The following is a 24,539-nucleotide window of genomic DNA, read 5'->3' as shown; positions in this document are numbered from 1 at the left end:
CTGAGATAATGAGTTCAAATATGATACAAATAGTTATTTTTTAACGCAACAAAACACAAACTCGTATGCTCTGAAATTAGATGAGAATTAAAGTGCCTATCCTATCCAAAATCCAATAAGAATCCAATATACAGACACAATTAAAATCTTACGAGATACAAAACAAACTTAAATAATATCAGTGATAATAAACCGCAAATGCTCTACGCAATACTGGCTACCAAAAATAAATGTATGTCGATTTAATATACATCTGGGTCACTTTTCTTGAAGTTTAAAACAAGATTTTTCATGTGTTGCAGTTATGTAAAATACAATGTAAAACAATGTTTCTAACCTCTAGAGGAGAGTCTGGTTCATCCAAGATGCTCTTTTCACTCTGTATCCGCTGCATCGTCCCTGTAGAACTGGGGTCCATTATCAGCACGTTCTGACTACCAGCTCTGCCGAACTTACAGTCACTCTTTCTGGAGTCAGTCGTCCTGCACACCTCGTAATTGTACACGTGTTGGAGAGTCCCTGTCCCCAAAGTGTCTGAGTAACGTGGTGGATAATATGGAATCACAGGGAGATTGGAGTGATACAGGATGCGAGACTGTCTCCATCTGTAGATTTTCACTGATATAATAACCACTAAACACGTGATGAAGAGGAAGGAAACTACAGCCAAAGCCAACACTAAGTAAAAAGTCAGGTTGTCATTGTACTCCTTGTCGTGTGTAAAGTCAGTGAACTCAGACAGCACTTCAGGGAAGCTGTCCGCCACCGCCACGTTAACAATGACTGTAGCTGAACGAGAGGGCTGACCGTTGTCCTCCACTATAACAGTCAGTCTTTGTTTCACAGCATCTTTATCAGTGACTTGGCGGATAGTTCTTATTTCTCCATTCTGTAAGCCCACTTCAAACAGCGCCCTGTCTGTGGCTTTCTGCAGTTTATAGGAGAGCCAGGCATTCTGTCCAGAGTCCACATCAACAGCCACCACTTTAGTGACCAGATAGCCCACATCTGCTGAACGAGGCACCATTTCAGCCACCAGAGAGCCTCCAGTCTGGACTGGGTACAGAACCTGAGGAGGGTTGTCGTTCTGGTCCTGGATCAGTATTTTCACAGTCACATTGCTACTGAGTGGAGGAGAGCCTCCATCCTGCGCTTTGACGCGGAAGTGGAAGTCTTTGATCTGCTCGTAGTCAAAAGAGCGCACTGCATGGATGACTCCACTATCAGCACTAACGGACACATATGAGGAGACTGGCACTCCGTTAACAGAGGAGTCCTCCAGTATGTAAGAAACACGGGCATTCTGGTTCCAGTCAGCGTCTCTGGCTTTCACTGTGAATATAGAGAGACCTGGTGTGTTGTTTTCTACAATGTAGGCCTCATATGAGCTCCTCTCAAAGACAGGCGCGTTATCATTCACATCAGAGATCTGTAAGGTGAGAGTGACGCTGCTGGAGAGGGAGGGTACTCCCTCATCAGAGCAGGTCACAGTTATATTATACTCAGAGGCTCTCTCTCTGTCTAATTCACTGTCGGTTATAACAGTAAAGAAATTATTGCTGTTGATTTTATGGCAAAAGGAATATTTTCGTTTAAAACACATATGACTTTGCCATTATCATTTGAGTCCGCATCTTGTATATTAAGCATTGTTACAACCGTTCCCGGCTTCATGTTCTCAGATACTGCGTTTGAGTTCGACATGATGTTAATGGACGGGGGGTTATCATTTGTATCTGTCACGTCCACAATTACTTTACATGCGTCTGATAATCCTCCCTGGTCTGACACCTGAACATCTAGCTCATAAAGTCTCCTCTTTTCATAATCTACATGCCCAATTAAAGTCAATACTCCGTTATTGGCATCAATGTTAAAGAGACCCGCTGCTCCAGATTTTGAAATCATGTATGTTACTATTCCGTTATTGCCTTTATCTATGTCTGTAGCCCTTACGGTAGTAATTAAAGTGCCAACAGGAGCGTTCTCTGTAACACTTGCTTTGTATTCCGGTTTTGAACAAACGGGCGTGTTGTCATTTGCGTCTAAGACAGTTATGAGAATCTGCATTGTCCCCGAAAGCTGTGGTTCACCGCCATCCAGAGCGGTTAGTATTAATGATATATGCTCATGTTTTTCTCGGTCTAATGGTTTCTGTAAAACCATCTCGACATGTTTAGTCCCATCGACTCGGCTGATGGTTTTCAGAACGAAATTATCACTGGGTTTCAGGGCGTAGCTGTTTAATCCGTTTACACCAACATCATTGTCTATTGCTTTATCTAGGACGAATCGAGCTCCAGTCGGGGTTAATTCACTAATTTCATATTTCATCTCACTTTTCTCAAATGTGGGAGGGTTGTCATTTATATCTGTAATTTCGACAGTGACTGTGTAAAACTCCATTGGGTTTTCAAGGATCATTTGAAAGTGGAGTGCGCAAGGCATTGTTTGACCGCAGAGAGATTCTCGGTCTATTCTGTCATTAATAAGGAGGACTCCTCTTTCTCTTTTCAGCTCTATATATTCCTCCGTGTTACCAGTATAAATACGAGCTTTACCGGACTTCAGTCTTTCCAAACCTAAACCTAAATCCTGGGCTATATTGCCAATCAGAGCCCCCTTTGTCATTTCCTCCGGAATGGAGTAGCTGACCTGCCCGTGCACTACACTGAGAGAGAGCAGCGAGATAAACAGCACTTGCCATCCCATCGCTCCGGTCGACACCTCTGTGAAGAAAACCAGAAAATCCTTTGTTTCTTCGCCCCAAGTTTCGATTCTGACCTGTACATACACGTATATGGTCCTAAAGATGGCACTTATCTTAACTTGTCGAACAAAGAAATCCCATTGTGCCGTCCAGGCTTATGCGGCGGCAGTCCCGACTGTTAACTCTGCCTCTGTCTAATGTAATATGTTGAGGTATAGGGGAGGTACTGCAACAAATGCTTCCTCAGCAACTCGATGGCCAACAGCGTCCCTCTCTGTTGAAAGGACTGAACTACATAGCACATTACTGTGGCAACCACAATTAAGACATTTAAGAAAAGTCCAACAACAAAAATTACAAAGACATATATTGATTAATTGAAATACCATATTAACATTTAAAATGATCATCTGTGTACATTACTGATTAATAACAAACACATGACTAAAGCAACACATAACAAATCGAAATCTGAAGCAATTGTACTGCCAAACAAAAGGGGACGGGTACGCAAAAACACAAGTACAGCAACACAGGCACAAATGCAGCTACATATACCACGGAGACAAAGAATATAAAATGGGCAACATGTTAATTATGTTTCAGGTTACCATACACTCAGAGCATTGTAATGGCAAAACTACCGTTTGCGCTGTCAGTGTTGCAGAAGATAAAATGCACTATTAAAATCAATGATTTCTGGACTTAGCGCGCACCTATTAATTGTGGATATTACACGAGAGAGAGAGAGAGAGAGAGAGAGAGAGAGAGAGAGAGAGAGAGAGAGAGAGAGGAGGGCAAAACTGGTGGAATTATAGCCTTTTTTCCCCCCTGTCTTCAGGCATTTGGGTATCACAACTGTTCTGTGCGCTGTCCGTGGTGCTGAATCTATCCGCAACAACTTTTAATGAATTCATTAAGTTAACATGCTTTAATTGAAGCTCCGAAATGTCGAATTCAGTGTGTTACAAAAATATGCCTATGGTGGATGAATCAAATCTGTATACTATGGATAACTAACCTCTAGAGGAGAGTCTGGTTCATCCAGGATGTTCTTTTCACTCTGTATCCGCTGCATCGTCCCTGTAGAACTGGAGTCCATTATCAGCACGTTCTGACTACCAGCTCTGCCGAACTTACAGTCACTCTTTCTGGAGTCAGTCGTCCTGCACACCTCGTAATTGTACACGTGTTGGAGAGTCCCTGTCCCCAAAGTGTCTGAGTAACGTGGTGGATAATATGGAATCACAGGGAGATTGGAGTGATACAGGATGCGAGACTGTCTCCATCTGTAGATTTTCACTGATATAATAACCACTAGACACGTGATGAAGAGGAAGGAAACTACAGCCAAAGCCAACACTAAGTAAAAAGTCAGGTTGTCATTGTACTCCTTGTCGTGTGTAAAGTCAGTGAACTCAGACAGCACTTCAGGGAAGCTGTCCGCCACCGCCACGTTAACAATGACTGTAGCTGAACGAGAGGGCTGCCCGTTGTCCTCCACTATAACAGTCAGTCTTTGTTTCACAGCATCTTTATCAGTGACTTGGCGGATAGTTCTTATTTCTCCATTCTGTAAGCCCACTTCAAACAGCGCCCTGTCTGTGGCTTTCTGCAGTTTATAGGAGAGCCAGGCATTCTGTCCAGAGTCCACATCAACAGCCACCACTTTAGTGACCAGATAGCCCACATCTGCTGAACGAGGCACCATTTCAGCCACCAGAGAGCCTCCAGTCTGGACTGGGTACAGAACCTGAGGAGGGTTGTCGTTCTGGTCCTGGATCAGTATTTTCACAGTCACATTGCTACTGAGTGGAGGAGAGCCTCCATCCTGCGCTTTGACAGTGAACACAAGCTGCTTGATCTGTTCATAATCAATTGAGCGCACAGCATGTAGAAGTCCAGTTTCAGAGTTTATGGACACATAAGTAGAAACTGGGCTGCCACTGACCTGCGAGTCCTCTAGAAAATATGAGATTCTTGCGTTTTGATTCGAGTCAGAATCTTGTGCGCTTACACTGAATATTGACATCCCAGGGATATTATTTTCAACGATATAGGCAGAATAATTTGGTTTAGTAAAGAGCGGAGCATTGTCGTTTACATCAGAGATCTTTAGGTGTAAAGTTGTTTTAGTAGAAAGTGGGGGTGACCCTGAATCAGTTGCAGTTATGGTCATGTTGTATTCTGGTTTCGTTTCACGATCAAAAGGTGCATCAGAAAGCAAATTGTAATAATTGGTCAAAGAAGACTGGATTTTAAAGGGAAGATTATAATCTATTGAGCACGTTATCTGACCATTTCTTTCAGAGTCTGCATCTTTAACATTAAAAACAGCTATAGTCGTGCCTGGAGGGACATCCTCTGAAATTAGGCTGGAGTAGGACATTATATTTATAACTGGCGCATTATCATTCATGTCAGTGACCTCAATGACAACTTTGGTTGCATCGCTCAGGCTACTCTGGTCTTTGGCAATCACTCTTATTTCGTATTTTTTGTCTTTTTCGAAATCAATTGTATCAGCCACAGTTATTTTGCCAGATACATTGTCAATTTCAAAATGTTCGCCAGAGTTTCCCTTTACATTAGAAAAAGTATATGTGACCAAGCCATTAGACCCACTGTCGGCATCTGAAGCATTCACAGTAGTTATATAGGTTCCTATGGGTGCATTTTCTGTCACAGTTGCAGTATAAAGTGATTGATTAAATACAGGAGGATTGTCATTGACGTCAAGAACAGTGATCTCTACATTTGTGGTACCAGATCTCTGTGGAGTTCCTCCGTCTACTGCGATCAGCTTTAAAGAGAGGTGTGGTTTAAACTCTCTGTCTAGTGGCTTCTGTAAAATCATCACGGCGAATTTGATTCCGTCAGCGTTGGAGTGTTGCTTCAAAACGAAATTATCATTAGGGGATAAAACATATTTTTGCAAGCTGTGAATCCCCGCATCGGGGTCATAGGCGCTTTCTAAATCGAAATGAGATCCTACTGTTGCAGATTCACTGATTTCTAGATTAATTACATTATTTTTGAAAGTAGGCGCATGGTCATTTACGTCTAATATTTCTACTGTCACTCTGTGCAGTTCAATTGGATTTTCCAAAATAATTTCGAAGCTAAAGCTGCACGGTGTTACGTCTCCACAAAGCTCTTCTCGGTCGATTCGCTCATTCACGACTAGAATCCCTTTGTCTGTTTTCAGCTCAGTATACTGATGGTTCTCTCCGGTCACGATACGGGCCCGACCAGAGCGGAGCCTTTTCAGATCCAAACCAAGGTCTTGTGCTACATTACCGATAAGAGAACCTTTCTTCATCTCCTCCGGTATTGAATAACGGATTTGACCGTTGATGGTGGAAATCATGAAGACAAAAATGAACAGTTGCCATGTAATAGTACAACACATCAGCCATTTTCCGAATCGGCGCAGGCGTATCCCCATGTTGTTAAGAGTAAAATCCTGAATGTAACTGCAAATTATACTCAACGTCAATCACGTACCCGCAAGCTATATTCCAGTAACAAAGGTGCTGCGATCCTTTGGAGCAAAAGTGATCGATTATTATCAAACAAAAAATACTGTTTTAAAGAGGCTGTATATCCGTCGAACGCTTCAGTGTTTCTCCCTCTCCTCTTTCTCTCCCCCTCTCTCCCCACAGTCCTAACAGCACTAGACTCTGTTTTACTGATCAACAGCGTCCCTTAGAGTCCAAACGGAGGAAAGAACCGGGCCACTGCGAATAGGTCAAACAAAACAAAAACAACTTTTCTATGGACTCTACTCTGGGAGCCGATAGAAATACAAAACAAAAATCTGTTGGAACTAAAAACAACAAAATGAATATCTCAACCCAGGATGTAATCACACAATCCACACAAACCATAGACAGAAAGCCAGCGATATAAAGCAGTGTTACCAAACTTTCTCTCATTGTGTGCAACTGTCCAGCAATGCAGTGCTGAATATATGAATGATGTTAATAGTTCAAAGGGTAAATTCTGCCGATAGTTAGAAAGTATTGAAAAGAGAGGTTAAGAAGAACATTAGCTGCAGCGGAAAATAAGTTAACCATAGTAAACATAGCTCTAGAGGCGATTCAATAAAGGTTATCAGTCCGCTTTTGCACACAATGCAACTAAGAAAAAGTGATGCGCGTGTTAAATAATATAACTACTTTATGTATGTCGGTAATATTATATTTGTGAAGTAGGGATGCACAATTAATAACATTTTTTTTATCGAAATCGAAAATATGGACTAGTGCAATATTCAAATAGCAGGGGGACGCAATATTTGATAAAGGCAAAATATGTGTCAAACCATTCTGAATTAAGTATTGCGGTGCTGCAGATGCGTTCTGGCCTACAAATCCTATTCTACAGACTAAAGAAAAATCTTTGTTTGGTACAGATCCTCGCAAAAATCATTATATAATCATTTTCATTTTTAATATTTTTCAATGAAATGAGAATAATGAAACAAAAATTATCATTCCCTCCAATATCGTGAAGCATATTGCAATTGCAATATCAGTCAGATTAATCGCAATTAGATATTTTCCTCATATCGTGCAGCCGTATTTTGAAGTTCTGAATATGGATAAAAAAGCAAGTGAATAAAAGTGAGGTGCTGTCCATAGTGCTGAAATGAATGAATGAAAGTGAACTGTTGAGCACTATCAATGTAACTAAATACAGAAGGCAAAATAACGGCAAAGAGAAAAAGCTACATTTTTTAACTGACCTCTAGAGGAGAGTCTGGTTCATCCAAGATGTTCTTTTCACTCTGTATCCGCTGCATCGTCCCTGTAGAACTGGGGTCCATTATCAGCACGTTCTGACTACCAGCTCTGCCGAACTTACAGTCACTCTTTCTGGAGTCAGTCGTCCTGCACACCTCGTAATTGTACACGTGTTGGAGAGTCCCTGTCCCCAAAGTGTCTGAGTAACGTGGTGGATAATATGGAATCACAGGGAGATTGGAGTGATACAGGATGCGAGACTGTCTCCATCTGTAGATTTTCACTGATATAATAACCACTAAACACGTGATGAAGAGGAAGGAAACTACAGCCAAAGCCAACACTAAGTAAAAAGTCAGGTTGTCATTGTACTCCTTGTCGTGTGTAAAGTCAGTGAACTCAGACAGCACTTCAGGGAAGCTGTCCGCCACCGCCACGTTAACAATGACTGTAGCTGAACGAGAGGGCTGCCCGTTGTCCTCCACTATAACAGTCAGTCTTTGTTTCACAGCATCTTTATCAGTGACTTGGCGGATAGTTCTTATTTCTCCATTCTGTAAGCCCACTTCAAACAGCGCCCTGTCTGTGGCTTTCTGCAGTTTATAGGAGAGCCAGGCATTCTGTCCAGAGTCCACATCAACAGCCACCACTTTAGTGACCAGATAGCCCACATCTGCTGAACGAGGAACCATTTCAGCCACCAGAGAGCCTCCAGTCTGGACTGGGTACAGAACCTGAGGAGGGTTGTCGTTCTGGTCCTGGATCAGTATTTTCACAGTCACATTGCTACTGAGTGGAGGAGAGCCTCCATCCTGCGCTTTTACTACCAGCTGAAGCTCTTTAATCTGTTCATAGTCAAACGAGCGCACTGCATGGATAGCTCCACTTTCAGCGTTTATGGAGACGTAAGAAGAGGTTGGACTACCATTGATCTGTGTTTCTTCGAGAAAGTACGATATTCGAGCGTTTTGATTCCAGTCAATGTCCTGTGCGTTGACGGAAAATATGGACACCCCAGGGGAATTGTTTTCTGTAACGTGAGCAACGTAGCTAATTTTATCAAATAACGGGGCATTGTCATTCACATCAGATACGCTCAGACGTAATATTGTTGTGCTTGACAAGGATGGTGATCCTGAATCAGTGGCTCTTACAGTTATGTCGTATTCCGATACAACTTCTCTGTCAAAAGGTGAGTCTGTTACTAATGCATAGTAATTAGTTAATGTTGATTTTATTTTAATGGGAGGCTATGGTCTGTTGTACAAACAATTTGGCCATTTTGCTCTGAGTCTGCGTCAATCACATTAATTATTGCCACTGTGGTACCCAACGCAGAATCCTCCGGCACGGGGCTGGAGAATGACATCACATTTATGACAGGTGCATTATCGTTGACGTCTACAATCTCAATTAGCACTTTACTTGAATCGGTCAGACCTCCTTGGTCCATAGCTTCAATCATAATTTCATATTTTTTATCTTTTCATAATCTACTTGTCCTACAAGTGTTACGGTCCCCGTAATTTCGTCTAAATGAAATATGTCAGCCAGCTGCTCTTTCATATTTGAAAATCTATATGTGATAAGACCGTTCGATCCACTGTCTGCATCACTTGCATTTACGGTCGTGATATAGGTGCCCTTTAATGCATTCTCCGAGACAGAAGCCCTGTAGATAGACTGGTTAAAAATGGGAGGATTATCATTAGCATCAAGCACTGTAATATCTATATTAACTGTACCAGATCTAGCGGGAGTTCCACCGTCAACACCGATGAGTTTCAGTGATATTCGTGGCTTGCTTTCTCTATCTAATTGTTTTTGTAAGATCATTTCGGCATATTTTCGACCATCTGGACTTGAGTGCTGCTTCAAACCAATATGTCATTGGTAGTTAGGATGTATTTCTGTAGACCGTTGCTACCCACATCTGCGTCTTCGGCACTGGGTAGCAAAACGCGTGATCCAAGTGTGGCAGATTCGCTTATTTCCAATTTAATTTCGTTCTTTCTGAACGTCGGAGAATTGTCATTTATGTCAATTATTTCCACTGTTACTCGATGTAATTCCATAGGGTTTTCTAAAATCACCTCAAAGCTGAAACTACACGGTGTTACATCTCCACAAAGCTGCTCTCGGTCTATTCTCTCGTTCACGACTAAAACGCCTTTGTCTGATTTCAGCTCAGTGTACTGGATGCTTTGTCTGGTCACGATACGTGCCCGGCCAGAACGAAGCCTTTGCACATCCAAACCTAGGTCTTGAGCCACGTTACCAATAAGTGATCCATGTTTCAGCTCCTCCGGAATCGTATACCTGATTTGGCCAGACACGACGTGACTAAGACACCAAAGGAACAGCAGAAACGGCCATATAAACCTGCAATACGAACGCCATTTTCCGCAAGAAGATTTTTCAAACGCCATTGCAAAAATAAGAAAAGGTAACACCAACAGCCTGCTGTTTACAATCCACGGAGAACAAATGCAGTTGCATTAAGAAATCCTTTGAATTTTAAGTCCTCACTGCGAATGGAATTATGGCCGTAGTCCTGCTTATGAAGCACAGTCTGTCGTCTCTCCTGGCTAAACGGAATGAGGGCTCAGCCTCCACTGAATCAACTCTGAACATTTGTTTCACTAACCAACAGCGTCCCTTACTGTCCAAAGCATGAATATCATGAACACAGGCAGAAAAAAAGAAATATGCCAAGAATTGTGGTGTAGAAGAGTGACAATTCTAGATGAAAACAGCAACATTGTAATATGCTCATATAAAACAGAAACTAGGTTTGGTTTGTGTTGTCTTGTTTGACGAAATCAACTGTCATTATATGCATCAACTGAAAATGTATCTACAATTCTGGTAAACGATGACATTAAGTAGTCACACTTTAATTCAACACCAGGCTCCTTCTGCATAGTGAATCAAGCAAAAATTCAAAAAGGACATGTAACTTCAAGTCAGTGGAGCTGTCCACGAGTTGTGGTTCTGAAAATGCCTCATGGGTTACCAATTGACATGAGACCGAAGGGCATCAACTCTTTAGTAAGACCCCTGAGAAAGCACAAACATAATAACAAGTGATGGATATGTCAAAGGCCTCACCTCTAGAGGAGAGTCTGGTTCATCCAGGATGCTCTTTTCACTCTGTATCCGCTGCATCGTCCCTGTAGAACTGGGGTCCATTATCAGCACGTTCTGACTACCAGCTCTGCCGAACTTACAGTCACTCTTTCTGGAGTCAGTCGTCCTGCACACCTCGTAATTGTACACGTGTTGGAGAGTCCCTGTCCCCAAAGTATCTGAGTAACGTGGTGGATAATATGGAATCACAGGGAGATTGGAGTGATATAGGATGCGAGACTGTCTCCATCTGTAGATTTTCACTGATATAATAACCACTAAACACGTGATGAAGAGGAAGGAAACTACAGCCAAAGCCAACACTAAGTAAAAAGTCAGGTTGTCATTGTACTCCTTGTCGTGTGTAAAGTCAGTGAACTCAGACAGCACTTCCGGGAAGCTGTCCGCCACCGCCACGTTAACAATGACTGTAGCTGAACGAGAGGGCTGCCCGTTGTCCTCCACTATAACAGTCAGTCTTTGTTTCACAGCATCTTTATCAGTGACTTGGCGGATAGTTCTTATTTCTCCATTCTGTAAGCCCACTTCAAACAGCGCCCTGTCTGTGGCTTTCTGCAGTTTATAGGAGAGCCAGGCATTCTGTCCAGAGTCCACATCAACAGCCACCACTTTAGTGACCAGATAGCCCACATCTGCTGAACGAGGCACCATTTCAGCCACCAGAGAGCCTCCAGTCTGGACTGGGTACAGAACCTGAGGAGGGTTGTCGTTCTGATCTTGAATATTTAATTTAACAGTGGCATTGCTGCTTAAAGGCGGGGAACCCCCATCTTGGCCTTTCACAAAAATATTTAGAGTTTTAATTTGCTCATAGTCAAATGACCGAACTGCCTGTATAACTCCACTTTCTGCGTTAACAGATATGTAAGTGGATATGGGGTTACCATTTAACTGAGTATCAATAAGCAGGTAAGACACTCGTGCGTTTTGACCTGAGTCAGAGTCGTGTGCTTTCACAGAAAACACAGACAATCCTGGGGAGTTATTCTCCATGATATTAGCTTCGTAATAATTCTGTTCAAATACGGGGGCATTATCATTGACGTCGGATACACGAAGTGTTATTGTCTTGTCAGTGGAGAGTGGTGGGCTACCTTCATCCATAGCCGTGAAAGTTATATTGTATTCGGGATTACGTTCTCTGTCAAGGACACCGTTTGTTACCAGAGTATAATAATTCTTCAGAGAGGAGTGGATTGCAAAAGGGATACTGCCGTTTACGGAACATTCTACTTTTCCATTTTTGCCTGAATCAAGATCTTTAACGTTTATGATAGCAACAGTAGTCCCACTGGGAGAATCCTCAGCGACGGCACTAGAAAACGAGGTTAGTGTTATTACAGGTGCATTGTCATTTACATCCGTCACCTCAATTATTACATTTGTTGATGTGCTTTGTCCACCTTGATCTTTTGCCTGCACACCAATCTCATATATTTTATTCTCTTCATAATCAATCATGCCGTTTACAGTTAAATTGCCGCTGTTTTCATCCAGATGAAATAGTCCAGCAACATTACTAGACATGCGATTAAAGTGGTATGTGACACGGCCATTCATCCCTTCATCTGCATCTGTTGCGCTTAAGCTCACGACTAAGGTTCCTTTTGCAACATTTTCTTTAACAGACGCCTTGACATTTGATTGCGTAAAAACCGGAGCATTGTCATTTGTGTCTCGGACAGTTACATGTATTTTTAGTGTCCCTGATCTTTGTGGTTCACCACCGTCGACAGCAGTTAGCGTGAGAAGCATATTTTCCTGTTTCTCACGGTCTAAAGCATTAGAAAGATACAACTGTGCATATTTATGACCATTTGGGCTGGACAAGACCTTAATATTGAAATGTGTTGTTGGGTGTAAGGTATAGCCGTGTAAAGCGTTGATGCCAACATCAGGGTCTGTGGCACTCTCTTGTAATATTTCGGTTCCTGGAAGAGCAGATTCTACTATTTCAACACGCACTTCTTTCTCATGAAACACGGGTGCATTATCATTAACATCCAACACTTCTACTACAACGCTATGTAGTTGCATTGGATTCATCATAATCATTTCGAAATTGAAGCTACAGGGCGCTGTCTGCCCACAGAGCTGCTCTCTATCTATTCTTTCTCCCACGACAAGAATCCCTTTGTTTGAATCGAGCCTAATATACTCGCTGCTATCGCTGCTAACAATTCGGGCACCGCCTGATATCAGTCTTTTAGCGTCGATACCTAAATCTTCAGCCACATTTCCTACAAAAGATCCCTTTCTCATCTCCTCTGGGACAGAGTAGCGGATCTGACAGACAGTCGCGTCAATGAGAAAAAAAAGGATGAAGGCCCGTACTTGCCATGTAATCGTGGGTTTACTGCTGATAAAAGGCATATTCCCGAAGCAATCCACCCTACTCCACATAAAAGTATGTTGCAAAAAGCCGACCTATTACCACTTATCGTCCTGCTGGTGTTTATAATCCACAGTGTGACAACAAATACATTAGTATGAAAATCATTGGTAAAAATGAAGACCGAATGTCCTGCTCTCCGCGATACACTAAGAGGAATGCTGGAGGTGTAGCTGCAGTTCAAAAGCTTCACATGTGTTTAAAAGACCAACAGCGGCCCTTAGAGTCCGGTATAAAAATAACAAGAGCTGTCACTAAAGAAAGGGCAAAAAAATAACTTCTCTTTGACTAGAGATTGAAAGTGTTAAGGAGCCAGCTGACGTTGTTTGTATTTAAAAATTAGGTTTATTTCCATTTGTGCATTTATACTGGATGTTGTGTTACAATGAAATGAAAATAACTAAATGTAGCGTATAGGTATATTACGCAACAGAAGAAATAAAGTGGGATAGCAAAATGAAGTGCAGCCAGGAGACATGTTGTTAACTGGAAACACTTTTTTCAACGAACTATTTCATTTCTTCTCCCTCCACAAAAAAAACGTAGGCTAACAAACAACATGAATATTTTGTAGTTGCAAGACAGAAAAAACCCTGCCCATGCAGTATAGAAAACATTACAGGTTGGTAGGCCTTTTATGTTGTTCATTTTCCTTACTGACTTTCTAACTAACTGGCTCAACTCGAAGAGGAGCTGTCCATCACGTGTGGTACTGAAGATGTCCTAGTAGCAGGCAGCTAAGCCATGAAAGAAATTATATGTTATCTAAAAATACACTAGAATTAATGCATTCCAAGTTTGTAAAGAATGATGGATTAAATAACCCACCTCTAGAGGAGAGTCTGGTTCATCCAGGATGTTCTTTTCACTCTGTATCCGCTGCATCGTCCCTGTAGAACTGGGGTCCATTATCAGCACGTTCTGACTACCAGCTCTGCCGAACTTACAGTCACTCTTTCTGGAGTCAGTCGTCCTGCACACCTCGTAATTGTACACGTGTTGGAGAGTCCCTGTCCCCAAAGTGTCTGAGTAACGTGGTGGATAATATGGAATCACAGGGAGATTGGAGTGATACAGGATGCGAGACTGTCTCCATCTGTAGATTTTCACTGATATAATAACCACTAAACACGTGATGAAGAGGAAGGAAACTACAGCCAAAGCCAACACTAAGTAAAAAGTCAGGTTGTCATTGTACTTTTTGTCGTGTGTAAAGTCAGTGAACTCAGACAGCACTTCAGGGAAGCTGTCCGCCACCGCCACGTTAACAATGACTGTAGCTGAACGAGAGGGCTGCCCGTTGTCCTCCACTATAACAGTCAGTCTTTGTTTCACAGCATCTTTATCAGTGACTTGGCGGATAGTTCTTATTTCTCCATTCTGTAAGCCCACTTCAAACAGCGCCCTGTCTGTGGCTTTCTGCAGTTTATAGGAGAGCCAGGCATTCTGTCCAGAGTCCACATCAACAGCCACCACTTTAGTAACCAGATAGCCCACATCTGCTGAACGAGGCACCATTTCAGCCACCAGAGAGCCACCAGTCTGGACTGGGTACAGAACCTGAGGAGGGTTGTCGTTCTGGTCCTGGATCAGTATTTTAACTGTAGCCACTGAACTCAGAGGAGGGGATCCAGCATCACGAGCAGTTACGTTAAATTCAAACCACTTGATTTGCTCATAATCAAACGACCTCACTGCATGAATGACACCATTTTCTGAATTTACTGACACTAACGAAGACACTGCTACCCCATTAATCTCTTTCTCTTCCAGAAAATAAGAAACCCGAGCGTTTTGGCCCCAGTCTGCATCTTTAGCACTGATAGTAAATACAGAAAATCCAGGAGAGTTGTTCTCTGGTACAGTCTTACTATATTCTGATTGGTCAAATTTGGGTGGGCTGTCATTAACGTCAGACACTTTCACATTGATGTTTTTACTGCTAGTCAGAGCCGGAGAGCCTTGGTCAGAGACGGTTATGGTGATGTTATACTCAGAAATACTTTCTCTGTCTAAGACGTCTTCGGTGACTATAGTATAATATCCTGTTAATGAAGACTCGATTTTGAAAGGTATGTCAGAGTTAATGGAGCATTTGACAACACCGTTACCATCAGAGTCTTCGTCATCAACGTTGATGACAGCTATAGTTGTACCTGGAGGAGAATCCTCAGATATCGAGTTAGAAAATGACATCAGCTGTATTGTGGGGACGTTGTCATTCTCGTCAATTATTTGAATAACAACTTTGCACGTATCTGAATATCCCCCGTGGTCACTAGCCTTAACGTTTAACTGATGAGTCTTAGATTTTTCAAAATCTAGTTTACCTGTAACTTTAATCTCTCCAGTTTTAACATTTATTTCAAAAAGCTGCTTTGCCTCTCTGGCGATATGAGCTATAGAAAATGTCACCTCGCCATTGACTCCTTTATCTGCGTCACTTGCACTAACAGTGGTTACCACTGTTCCTTCAGGAGAATTCTCCTGGACATCTGCTTTATAAACAGGCTGGCTGCACACTGGCGCATTGTCGTTAGCATCTAGCACAGTGATATGAATACGCACTGTCCCTGATCTGTGTGGCTCCCCTCCATCTGAAGCAATCAGCACGACTGTGTGAGTCTCCTCTTTCTCTCGGTCTAACGGGTTTTGTAAAATTATTTCGATAAACTTCCCCCCTTGAGACTGGCTCTGTACTTCTAATTTGAAATAATCTGAGGGTCTAAGTGTATATTTTTGAATATCATTAATACCAACATCAGGGTCGTCTGCACTCTCCAAAGAGAAGCGAGTCCCTGATGCGGCATTTTCAACTATTTTCAAATTGATTTCATCCTTTTGAAACGACGGACTGTTATCGTTTATGTCTATTACCTCCACTGTTACCCGATAAAGCTGGATTGGATTTTCTAAAATCACCTCAAAACTGAAGCTACAGGGCGTCGTCTTTCCACACAGCTCTTCTCGGTCGATTCGCTCTTTAATAACAAGGGTGCCTTTGTCTCGGTTTAAATCAACATACTGTCGGCTTCCTTTTGTAATAATACGAGCTTTACCTGATAAGAGCCTCGCCACATCCAATCCTAAATCTCTAGCAATGTTTCCAACAAAAGACCCTTCTGCCTGCTCCTCTGGTACGGAATACCGAGCCTGTCCAGTCACTGAGCTCAGCTTGAAAAGACAAAGAATGACAAACAGTGGTTGCCATCGGCCTCTGCGAGCAGTTATCCACATACACGCCATCATAAGTCCAGAGGAACAGACGCAGTAATCTCTTTCAATGCAAAACTGATGTGATGAAATCCATGAATTGAAAAGGTAAGGGTTTTTAAGCAGAGGAAGTCCACAAGAAATGCTAACATTAAACCTTCACGGGCCAGACCGTCTTCTCTCCAAGCAGAAAAACACTGAAGGGAATTAAAGGGGTGGACCGCTGCACTGTTACTTGGACAGTTAGTCAGCGATGTATCAACAGCGGCGCTCAGAGCCCATCCACGGTAATGTATGTGAGTGCACATTATTGAAAACACTTTAGAATTTGTATTCAAAGCGAATGGATGAATATTGATGTCAGTATATTATGGACTGACTTAAAGTAATAATAATAATAATTTAATTTCAAAAATTGTGTAGGGCACTTTATACTTGCAAATGTTGCGAGATGTGCCCAATTAGGATGCATTAATACGACTACTACTAATACTAATAATAACAGTAATAAAGAAAATAATAAAAAGAAGAAAAATATTATGATTTTTATTACCTATCATGTTTAGTAGTATTCTTAGTAGTAGTAGTAGTAGTATAAGTATTTTCAGACGGTAGAATTATTAAAAAGAAGTTATGAGGAAGGTGGAAAGTTTTTAAGCCAGAAAGCACTTTCAGATAAAAAAGAGCTGTCCACACTGTGGTGCTGAAACGAACAGAGAGCACTTGTTCTCGGTTAAACTGTAACCAGCTACCTATTGCGATATACACTTAATTTCAGAGAAACAATGTTTGAATAGGTAAAGACTTTGCGCATTGCACCTCACCTCTAGAGGAGAGTCTGGTTCATCCAGGATGTTCTTCTCACTCTGTATCCGCTGCATCGTCCCTGTAGAACTGGGGTCCATTATCAGCACGTTCTGACTACCAGCTCTGCCGAACTTACAGTCACTCTTTCTGGAGTCAGTCGTCCTGCACACCTCGTAATTGTACACGTGTTGGAGAGTCCCTGTCCCCAAAGTGTCTGAGTAACGTGGTGGATAATATGGAATCACGGGGAGATTGGAGTGATACAAGATTCGAGACTGTCTCCATCTGTAGATTTTCACTGATATAATAACCACTAAACACGTGATGAAGAGGAAGGAAACTACAGCCAAAGCCAACACTAAGTAAAAAGTCAGGTTGTCATTGTACTCCTTGTCGTGTGTAAAGTCAGTGAACTCAGACAGCACTTCAGGGAAGCTGTCCGCCACCGCCACGTTAACAATGACTGTAGCTGAACGAGAGGGCTGCCCGTTGTCCTCCACTATAACAGTCAGTCTTTGTTTCACAGCATCTTTATCAGTGACTTGGCGGATAGTTCTTATTTCTCCATTCTGTAAGCCCACTTCAAACAGCGCCCTGTCTGTGGCTTTCTGCAGTTTATAGGAGAGCCAGGCATTCTGTCCAGAGTCCACATCAACAGCCACCACTTTAGTGACCAGATAGCCCACATCTGCTGAACGAGGCACCATTTCAGCCACCAGAGAGCCACCAGTCTGGACTGGGTACAGAACCTGAGGAGGGTTGTCGTTCTGGTCCTGGATCAGTATTTTAACTGTAGCCACTGAACTCAGAGGAGGGGATCCAGCATCACGAGCAGTTACGTTAAATTCAAACCACTTGATTTGCTCATAATCAAACGACCTCACTGCATGAATGACACCATTTTCTGAATTTACTGACACTAACGAAGACACTGCTACCCCATTAATCTCTTTCTCTTCCAGAAAATAAGAAACCCGAGCGTTTTGGCCCCAGTCTGCATCTTTAGCACTGATAGTAAATACAGAAAATCCAGGAGAGTTGTTCTCTGGTACAGTCTTACTATATTCTGATTGGTCAAATTTGGGTGGGCTGTCATTAACGTCAGACACTTTCACATTGATGTTTTTACTGCTAGTCAGAGCCGGAGAGCCTTGGTCAGAGACGGTTATGGTGATGTTATACTCAGAAATACTTTCTCTGTCTAAGACGTCTTCGGTGACTATAGTATAATATCCTGTTAATGAAGACTCGATTTTGAAAGGTATGTCAGAGTTAATGGAGCATTTGACAACACCGTTACCATCAGAGTCTTCGTCATCAACGTTGATGACAGCTATAGTTGTACCTGGAGGAGAATCCTCAGATATCGAGTTAGAAAATGACATCAGCTGTATTGTAGGGACGTTGTCATTCTCGTCAATTATTTGAATAACAACTTTGCACGTATCTGAAAACCCCCCGTGGTCACTGGCTTGAACATTTAATTGATAAGTCTTAGATTTTTCAAAATCTAGTTTACCTGCAACTTTAATCTCTCCAGTGTTAGCATTTACTTCAAAAAGCTGGTTTGCCTCTCTGGCGATATGAGCTATAGAAAATGTCACCTCGCCATAATGTCCTTTATCTGCGTCACTTGCACTAACAGTGGTTACCACTGTTCCTTCAGGAGAATTCTCCTGGACATCTGCTTTATAAACAGGCTGGCTGCACACTGGCGCATTATCGTTAGCATCTAGCACAGTGATATGAATACGCACTGTCCCTGATCTGTGTGGCTCCCCTCCATCTGAAGCAATCAGTACGAGTGTGTGAGTCTCCTCTTTCTCTCGGTCTAACGGGTTTTGTAAAACCATTTCGATCAATTTTCCTCCATGAGACTGGCTCTGTACTTCCAATTTTAAATTATCTGAGGGTTTAAGTGTATATTTTTGAATATCATTAATACCAACATCAGGGTCGTCTGCACTCACCAAAGAGAAGCGAGTCCCTGATGCAGCATTTTCAACTATTTTCAAATTGATTTCATCCTTTTGAAACGACGGACTGTTATCGTTTATGTCTATTACCTCCACTGTTACCCGATAAAGCTGGATTGGATTTTCTAAAATCACCTCAAAACTGAAGCTACAGGGCGTCGTCTTTCCACACAGCTCTTCTCGGTCGATTCGCTCTTTAATAACAAGGGTGCCTTTGTCTCGGTTTAAATCAACATACTGTCGGCTTCCTTTTGTAATAATACGAGCTTTACCTGATAAGAGCCTCGCCACATCCAATCCTAAATCTCTAGCAATGTTTCCAACAAAAGACCCTTCTGCCTGCTCCTCTGGTACGGAATACCGAGCCTGTCCAGTCACTGAGCTCAGCTTGAAAAGACAAAGAATGACAAACAGTGGTTGCCATCGGCCTCTGCGAGCAGTTATCCACATACACGCCATCATAAGTCCAGAGGAACAGACGCAGTAATCTCTTTCAATGCAAAACTGATGTGATGAAATCCATGAATTGAAAAGGTAAGGGTTTTTAAGCAGAGGAAGTCCACAAGAAATGCTAACATTAAACCTTCACGGGCCAGACCGTCTTCTCTCCAAGCAGAAAAACACTGAAGGGAATTAAAGGGGTGGACCGCTGCACTGTTACTTGGACAGTTAGTCAGCGATGTATCAACAGCGGCGCTCAGAGCCCATCCACGGTAATGTATGTGTGTGCAATTATTAGGAACACTATTAATGTTGCATTCAAAGCTCATGGATACATATTGATGTATGTGATATCACTACTGACTTTAAAAACAAATAATTTAATGTCATAAAATGTGTAGGAAACTTTGTATCTCAAATGTTTAGAAACCTGACCAATTATGATGCATTAATAATACCAATAATAATACCAATAATAACACAAATATTAATAATGATAATGATAATAAAAGCAATATTATTATTTGTAGTAGTATTGTTAGAATTTTTTCAGACGGTAGCATTTCTGAACAGAACTTATGAGGAAATTGGAAAGTGTTTAAGGCAGAAAGCACTTTCAGATAAGAAGGAGCTGTCCACATTGTGGTGCTGAAATGAATCGAGAGCACTTGTTCTCGGTTACACTGTAACCAGCTACCTATTGCAATATACATTTAATTTCAGAGAAACAATGTTTGAATAGGTACAGACTTTGCGCATTGCACCTCACCTCTATAGGAGAGTCTGGTTCATCCAGGATGCTCTTTTCACTCTGTATCCGCTGCATCGTCCCTGTAGACCTGGGGTCCATTATCAGCACGTTCTGACTACCAGCTCTGTCGAACTTACAGTCACTCTTTCTGGAGTCAGTCGTCCTGCACACCTCGTAATTGTACACGTGTTGGAGAGTCCCTGTCCCCAAAGTGTCTGAGTAACGTGGTGGATAATATGGAATCACAGGGAGATTGGAGTGATACAGGATGCGAGACTGTCTCCATCTGTAGATTTTCACTGATATAATAACCACTAAACACGTGATGAAGAGGAAGGAAACTACAGCCAAAGACAACACTAAGTAAAAAGTCAGGTTGTCATTGTACTCCTTGTCGTGTGTAAAGTCAGTGAACTCAGACAGCACTTCAGGGAAGCTGTCCGCCACCGCCACGTTAACAATGACTGTAGCTGAACGAGAGGGCTGCCCGTTGTCCTCCACTATAACAGTCAGTCTTTGTTTCACAGCATCTTTATCAGTGACTTGGCGGATAGTTCTTATTTCTCCATTCTGTAAGCCCACTTCAAACAGCGCCCTGTCTGTGGCTTTCTGCAGTTTATAGGAGAGCCAGGCATTCTGTCCAGAGTCCACATCAACAGCCACCACTTTAGTGACCAGATAGCCCACATCTGCTGAACGAGGCACCATTTCAGCCACTAGAGAGCCACCAGTCTGGACTGGGTACAGAACCTGAGGAGGGTTGTCGTTCTGGTCCTGGATCAGTATTTTCACAGTCACATTGCTACTGAGTGGAGGAGAGCCTCCATCCTGCGCTTTGACTACTATCTGAAGCTGTTTAATTTGCTCATAATCAAAAGAACGAACCGCGGTAAGAACTCCAGTTTCAGAGTTTAAGGAAACATAAGTAGAAACTGGACTACCACTGACTTGGGTATCCTCTAAAAGATACGAGATTCTGGCGTTTTGATTCCAATCAGAGTCCCGCGCGCTGACAGCAAATATGGAAATTCCAGGGGAATTATTCTCTGTGATGTAAGCAGAATAGCCGTTTTTGTCAAATAATGGTGCGTTGTCGTTTACGTCAGATATTTTAAGATGCAATTTTGTAGAGCTGGAAAGAGGTGGAGACCCCAAATCAGTGGCTATTATTGTTATATTATATTCTGAGACGGATTCTCTATCAAAATGTTGATCTGAGATCAAATTGTAATAGTTTGTTAGAGATGATTCGATCTTAAAGGGGAGTTTGCCATCTATAGAACATTTTATTTGCCCATTTTTGTCAGAATCTGCATCTTTTATGTTTAAAATAGCAACAGTTGTACCAGGAAGAGCATCCTCCGATACGGGGCTAGAAAATGACATAATATTTATAACTGGTGCATTGTCGTTGACATCAACAACATCTAATATAATTTTACTGGTCCCAGTTAGGCCACCCTGATCCTTTGCCTCGACTCTCACCTCATATTTTCTGTCTTTTTCATAATCTATCTGACCAGACACAGAAACTGTGCCGGTGTTTTCATCAATAGTGAATATATTTCCTGCACTTCCTTTCGTTTTAGACAAACTGTAAGTAATGAGACCATTTGAACCACTGTCGGCGTCTGTAGCATTTACTGTAATGATGCTCGTGCCTTTCGTTGTGTTTTCCATCACAGATGCTTTATACACCGATTGGTTAAAAACGGGAACATTGTCGTTGGCATCTAACACAGTGATATCTATATTTACTGTACCAGATCTCTGTGGTGTTCCTCCGTCAACTGCGATTAGTTTTAAGGACAGATGGGGATGTTTTTCTCTGTCTAAAGACCTCTGGAGAACCATTTCAACATATTTACCTCCATCTGGATTTGCATGTTGCTTCAAAATGAAATTGTCGTTTGGTGATAAAATATAATCTTGTAACGCGTTTTGCCCCACATCAAGATCATCTGCACTCTGCAGTGGAAACTGCACTCCAACTGCAGCTGATTCGCCGATATCGAGGCTGATAGTTTTTTCTTTATTTGGGAAGACGGGAGCATGATCATTTATATCCAAAACCTCGACAGTTATTCTGTGCAGTTCCATCGGGTTTTCTAAAATCACCTCAAAGCTGAAGCTACACGGCGTTACGTCTCCACAAAGCTGCTCTCGGTCTATTCTCTCATTCACGACTAGAATCCCTTTGTCTGTCTTCAGCTCGGTGTAGTGAATGTTTTCTCCGGTCACGATACGGGCCCGCCCAGAACGGAGCCTTTTCAAATCCAAACCAAGGTCTTGCGCTACATTACCAATAACAGAGCCTTTCTTCATCTCCTCTGGTATAGAATAACGAATCTGGCCACCTACCATGTTAACCACATGAAGCAGAAACATAAGCAGTCCTATTTGCCGTCGCAATCCATAAAACAATGGCCATCTTGAGCATAAGTAGGTGAGAGATCCTCGAGTTGCCATTATGGCAACAAAGAATGAAAAAAAATAAACTGTATCCAGTTGATATGGCGATAAAGCTTGTTCTGATTTATCCGTCTCCTGGTTATAACTAAAAACGTCTTCAATCTTTAAATGCAAGTCTGCGAGGTCACGGTCTCTCTTACGTGCCCTAAACCTCGACAAAACACAGAGAGCCTTCTTCACTGTATAGTCAGTCGGGGATGGACTAAATGACGACATAACACAGAAAATATTTTACTGACCAACAGCGTCGCTTAGAGTCTAAAAGAGGAACATGAAATGAGGCAAACAACAGCAGTACTGTGACACTATAAAATAGACTGATATAACTAACAGGTCTCTATTGTAAAAATCACGGTTAATTTTCGAGACATTATTTGTAAATTAAAGCAAATTTTAATATCTAAATAATTACCTACAAAGGAGACGATGACTTGTAACAACGACCTGTATAAAGTAAAATGAAAATATGAATGTTTTCATTATGTTACTACAGCAATGCGTCCCTACAACAATGCATTATCTTACAAGGTGCTGTAGAACATTAAGAGTAATATAATAACTATGCTGTCTCCAATGCACTATTAATATGTAACACTTCTGTGTAAGGATTTTTAAATAGTTAGATGTGTTGCCCAAAAGCTAAAGTGTGAATTCCACATACTGCAGCGAACGATTAGGATGTGGAGGTGTGACAGATATGTGTTGCCTCTAACATCAAAGGTTATGGATTGGTGTTCTGTTTTTTGGGATTACTCAACGGTGAGATTTTCAGGATTAATAGTAACAACAAACTCTATTCAACATTTACGAAGTGCTTTTAACAGCTTAACCTAAACCATGCTCTCACCATCCTTATTATATTAACAAAATGGAGAGATGAAAGAAAGTTGACAGCATGACTATGACTATTCATTTAGGCTTTATTCAGCAAATTTGATACAAATTGTTTTTGTAGGGATACGTTTTGACAGCGAGGATATATGCTGTGGTGGTTAAACCGGAATTCCTATCAATTGATACAACCGACTGAGATGGTCTCCATGGTGCAATAAATAAAAGGACAAAAAAACAAAACAGAATATTGACGAAGTTAAATTCTTTAACTGACCTCTAGAGGAGAGTCTGGTTCATCCAGGATGCTCTTTTCACTCTGTATCCGCTGCATCGTCCCTGTAGAACTGGGGTCATTATCAGCACGTTCTGACTACCAGCTCTGCCGAACTTACAGTCACTCTTTCTGGAGTCAGTCGTCCTGCACACCTCGTAATTGTACACGTGTTGGAGAGTCCCGTCCCCAAAGTGTCTGAGTAACGTGGTGGATAATATGGAATCACAGGGAGATTGGAGTGATACAGGATGCGAGACTGTCTCCATCTGTAGATTTTCACTGATATAATAACCACTAAACACGTGATGAAGAGGAAGGAAACTACAGCCAAAGCCAACACTAAGTAAAAAGTCAGGTTGTCATGTACTCCTTGTCGTGTGTAAAGTCAGTGAACTCAGACAGCACTTCCGGGAAGCTGTCCGCCACCGCCACGTTAACAATGACTGTAGCTGAACGAGAGGGCTGCCCGTTGTCCTCCACTATAACAGTCAGTCTTGTTTCACAGCATCTTTATCAGTGACTTGGCGGATAGTTCTTATTCTCCATTCTGTAAGCCCACTTCAAACAGCGCCCTGTCTGTGGCTTTCTGCAGTTTATAGGAGAGCCAGGCATTCTGTCCAGAGTCCACATCAACAGCCACCACTTTAGTGACCAGATAGCCCACATCTGCTGAACGAGGCACCATTTCAGCCACCAGAGAACCACAGTCTGGACTGGGTACAGAACCGGAGGAGGGTTGTCGTTCTGGTCCTGGATCAGTATTTTAACTGT

The 24,539-nt window shown here is 42.0% G+C and overlaps 5 protein-coding genes and 2 pseudogenes across 5 annotated transcripts; all 7 read right to left on the bottom strand.

Moving 5' to 3' along the window:
• Positions 1-274: 274 nt before the first annotated feature.
• Positions 275-2,917, bottom strand: LOC118496031 (annotated as a pseudogene).
• A 224-nt stretch (positions 2,918-3,141) lies between these two features.
• Positions 3,142-6,438, bottom strand: LOC118496030 (protocadherin gamma-A5-like). Its single transcript, XM_036006052.1, has one exon. It carries the CDS (start codon positions 6,156-6,158, stop codon positions 3,717-3,719), a length of 2,442 nt encoding a protein of 813 aa, XP_035861945.1. The 5' UTR covers positions 6,159-6,438; the 3' UTR covers positions 3,142-3,716.
• Positions 6,439-7,418: 980 nt separating this feature from the next.
• Positions 7,419-10,094, bottom strand: LOC116052458 (annotated as a pseudogene).
• A 412-nt stretch (positions 10,095-10,506) lies between these two features.
• LOC118496491 (protocadherin gamma-A5-like) lies at positions 10,507-13,042 on the bottom strand. Its single transcript, XM_036008499.1, has one exon. It carries the CDS (start codon positions 13,009-13,011, stop codon positions 10,507-10,509), a length of 2,505 nt encoding a protein of 834 aa, XP_035864392.1. The 5' UTR covers positions 13,012-13,042.
• Positions 13,043-13,742: 700 nt separating this feature from the next.
• On the bottom strand, positions 13,743-16,362 carry LOC116052473 (protocadherin beta-16-like). Its single transcript, XM_036006046.1, has one exon. The coding sequence runs from the start codon at positions 16,247-16,249 to the stop codon at positions 13,766-13,768; it is 2,484 nt and encodes an 827-aa protein (XP_035861939.1). The 5' UTR covers positions 16,250-16,362; the 3' UTR covers positions 13,743-13,765.
• A 588-nt stretch (positions 16,363-16,950) lies between these two features.
• Positions 16,951-19,571, bottom strand: LOC116052471 (protocadherin beta-16-like). Its single transcript, XM_036006040.1, has one exon. It carries the CDS (start codon positions 19,456-19,458, stop codon positions 16,966-16,968), a length of 2,493 nt encoding a protein of 830 aa, XP_035861933.1. The 5' UTR covers positions 19,459-19,571; the 3' UTR covers positions 16,951-16,965.
• A 502-nt stretch (positions 19,572-20,073) lies between these two features.
• Positions 20,074-22,713, bottom strand: LOC118496015 (protocadherin beta-16-like). The gene has a single exon (XM_036006029.1). The coding sequence runs from the start codon at positions 22,655-22,657 to the stop codon at positions 20,135-20,137; it is 2,523 nt and encodes an 840-aa protein (XP_035861922.1). The 5' UTR covers positions 22,658-22,713; the 3' UTR covers positions 20,074-20,134.
• Positions 22,714-24,539: the final 1,826 nt, after the last annotated feature.

The sequence above is a fragment of the Sander lucioperca genome, chromosome 1 (genome assembly GCF_008315115.2).
Source record: "Sander lucioperca isolate FBNREF2018 chromosome 1, SLUC_FBN_1.2, whole genome shotgun sequence".
NCBI lineage: Eukaryota > Metazoa > Chordata > Actinopteri > Perciformes > Percidae > Sander > Sander lucioperca.
This window is presented reverse-complemented; position numbering and strand designations above follow the sequence as displayed.

What these genes read in the sequence shown, in the direction of transcription:
- LOC118496030 (XM_036006052.1), bottom strand. Translation starts at nt 6,158, where the DNA reads ATGGGGATACGCCTGCGCCGATTCGGAAAATGGCTGATGTGTTGTACT.
- LOC118496491 (XM_036008499.1), bottom strand. Translation starts at nt 13,011, where the DNA reads ATGTGGAGTAGGGTGGATTGCTTCGGGAATATGCCTTTTATCAGCAGT.
- LOC116052473 (XM_036006046.1), bottom strand. Translation starts at nt 16,249, where the DNA reads ATGATGGCGTGTATGTGGATAACTGCTCGCAGAGGCCGATGGCAACCA.
- LOC116052471 (XM_036006040.1), bottom strand. Translation starts at nt 19,458, where the DNA reads ATGATGGCGTGTATGTGGATAACTGCTCGCAGAGGCCGATGGCAACCA.
- LOC118496015 (XM_036006029.1), bottom strand. Translation starts at nt 22,657, where the DNA reads ATGGCAACTCGAGGATCTCTCACCTACTTATGCTCAAGATGGCCATTG.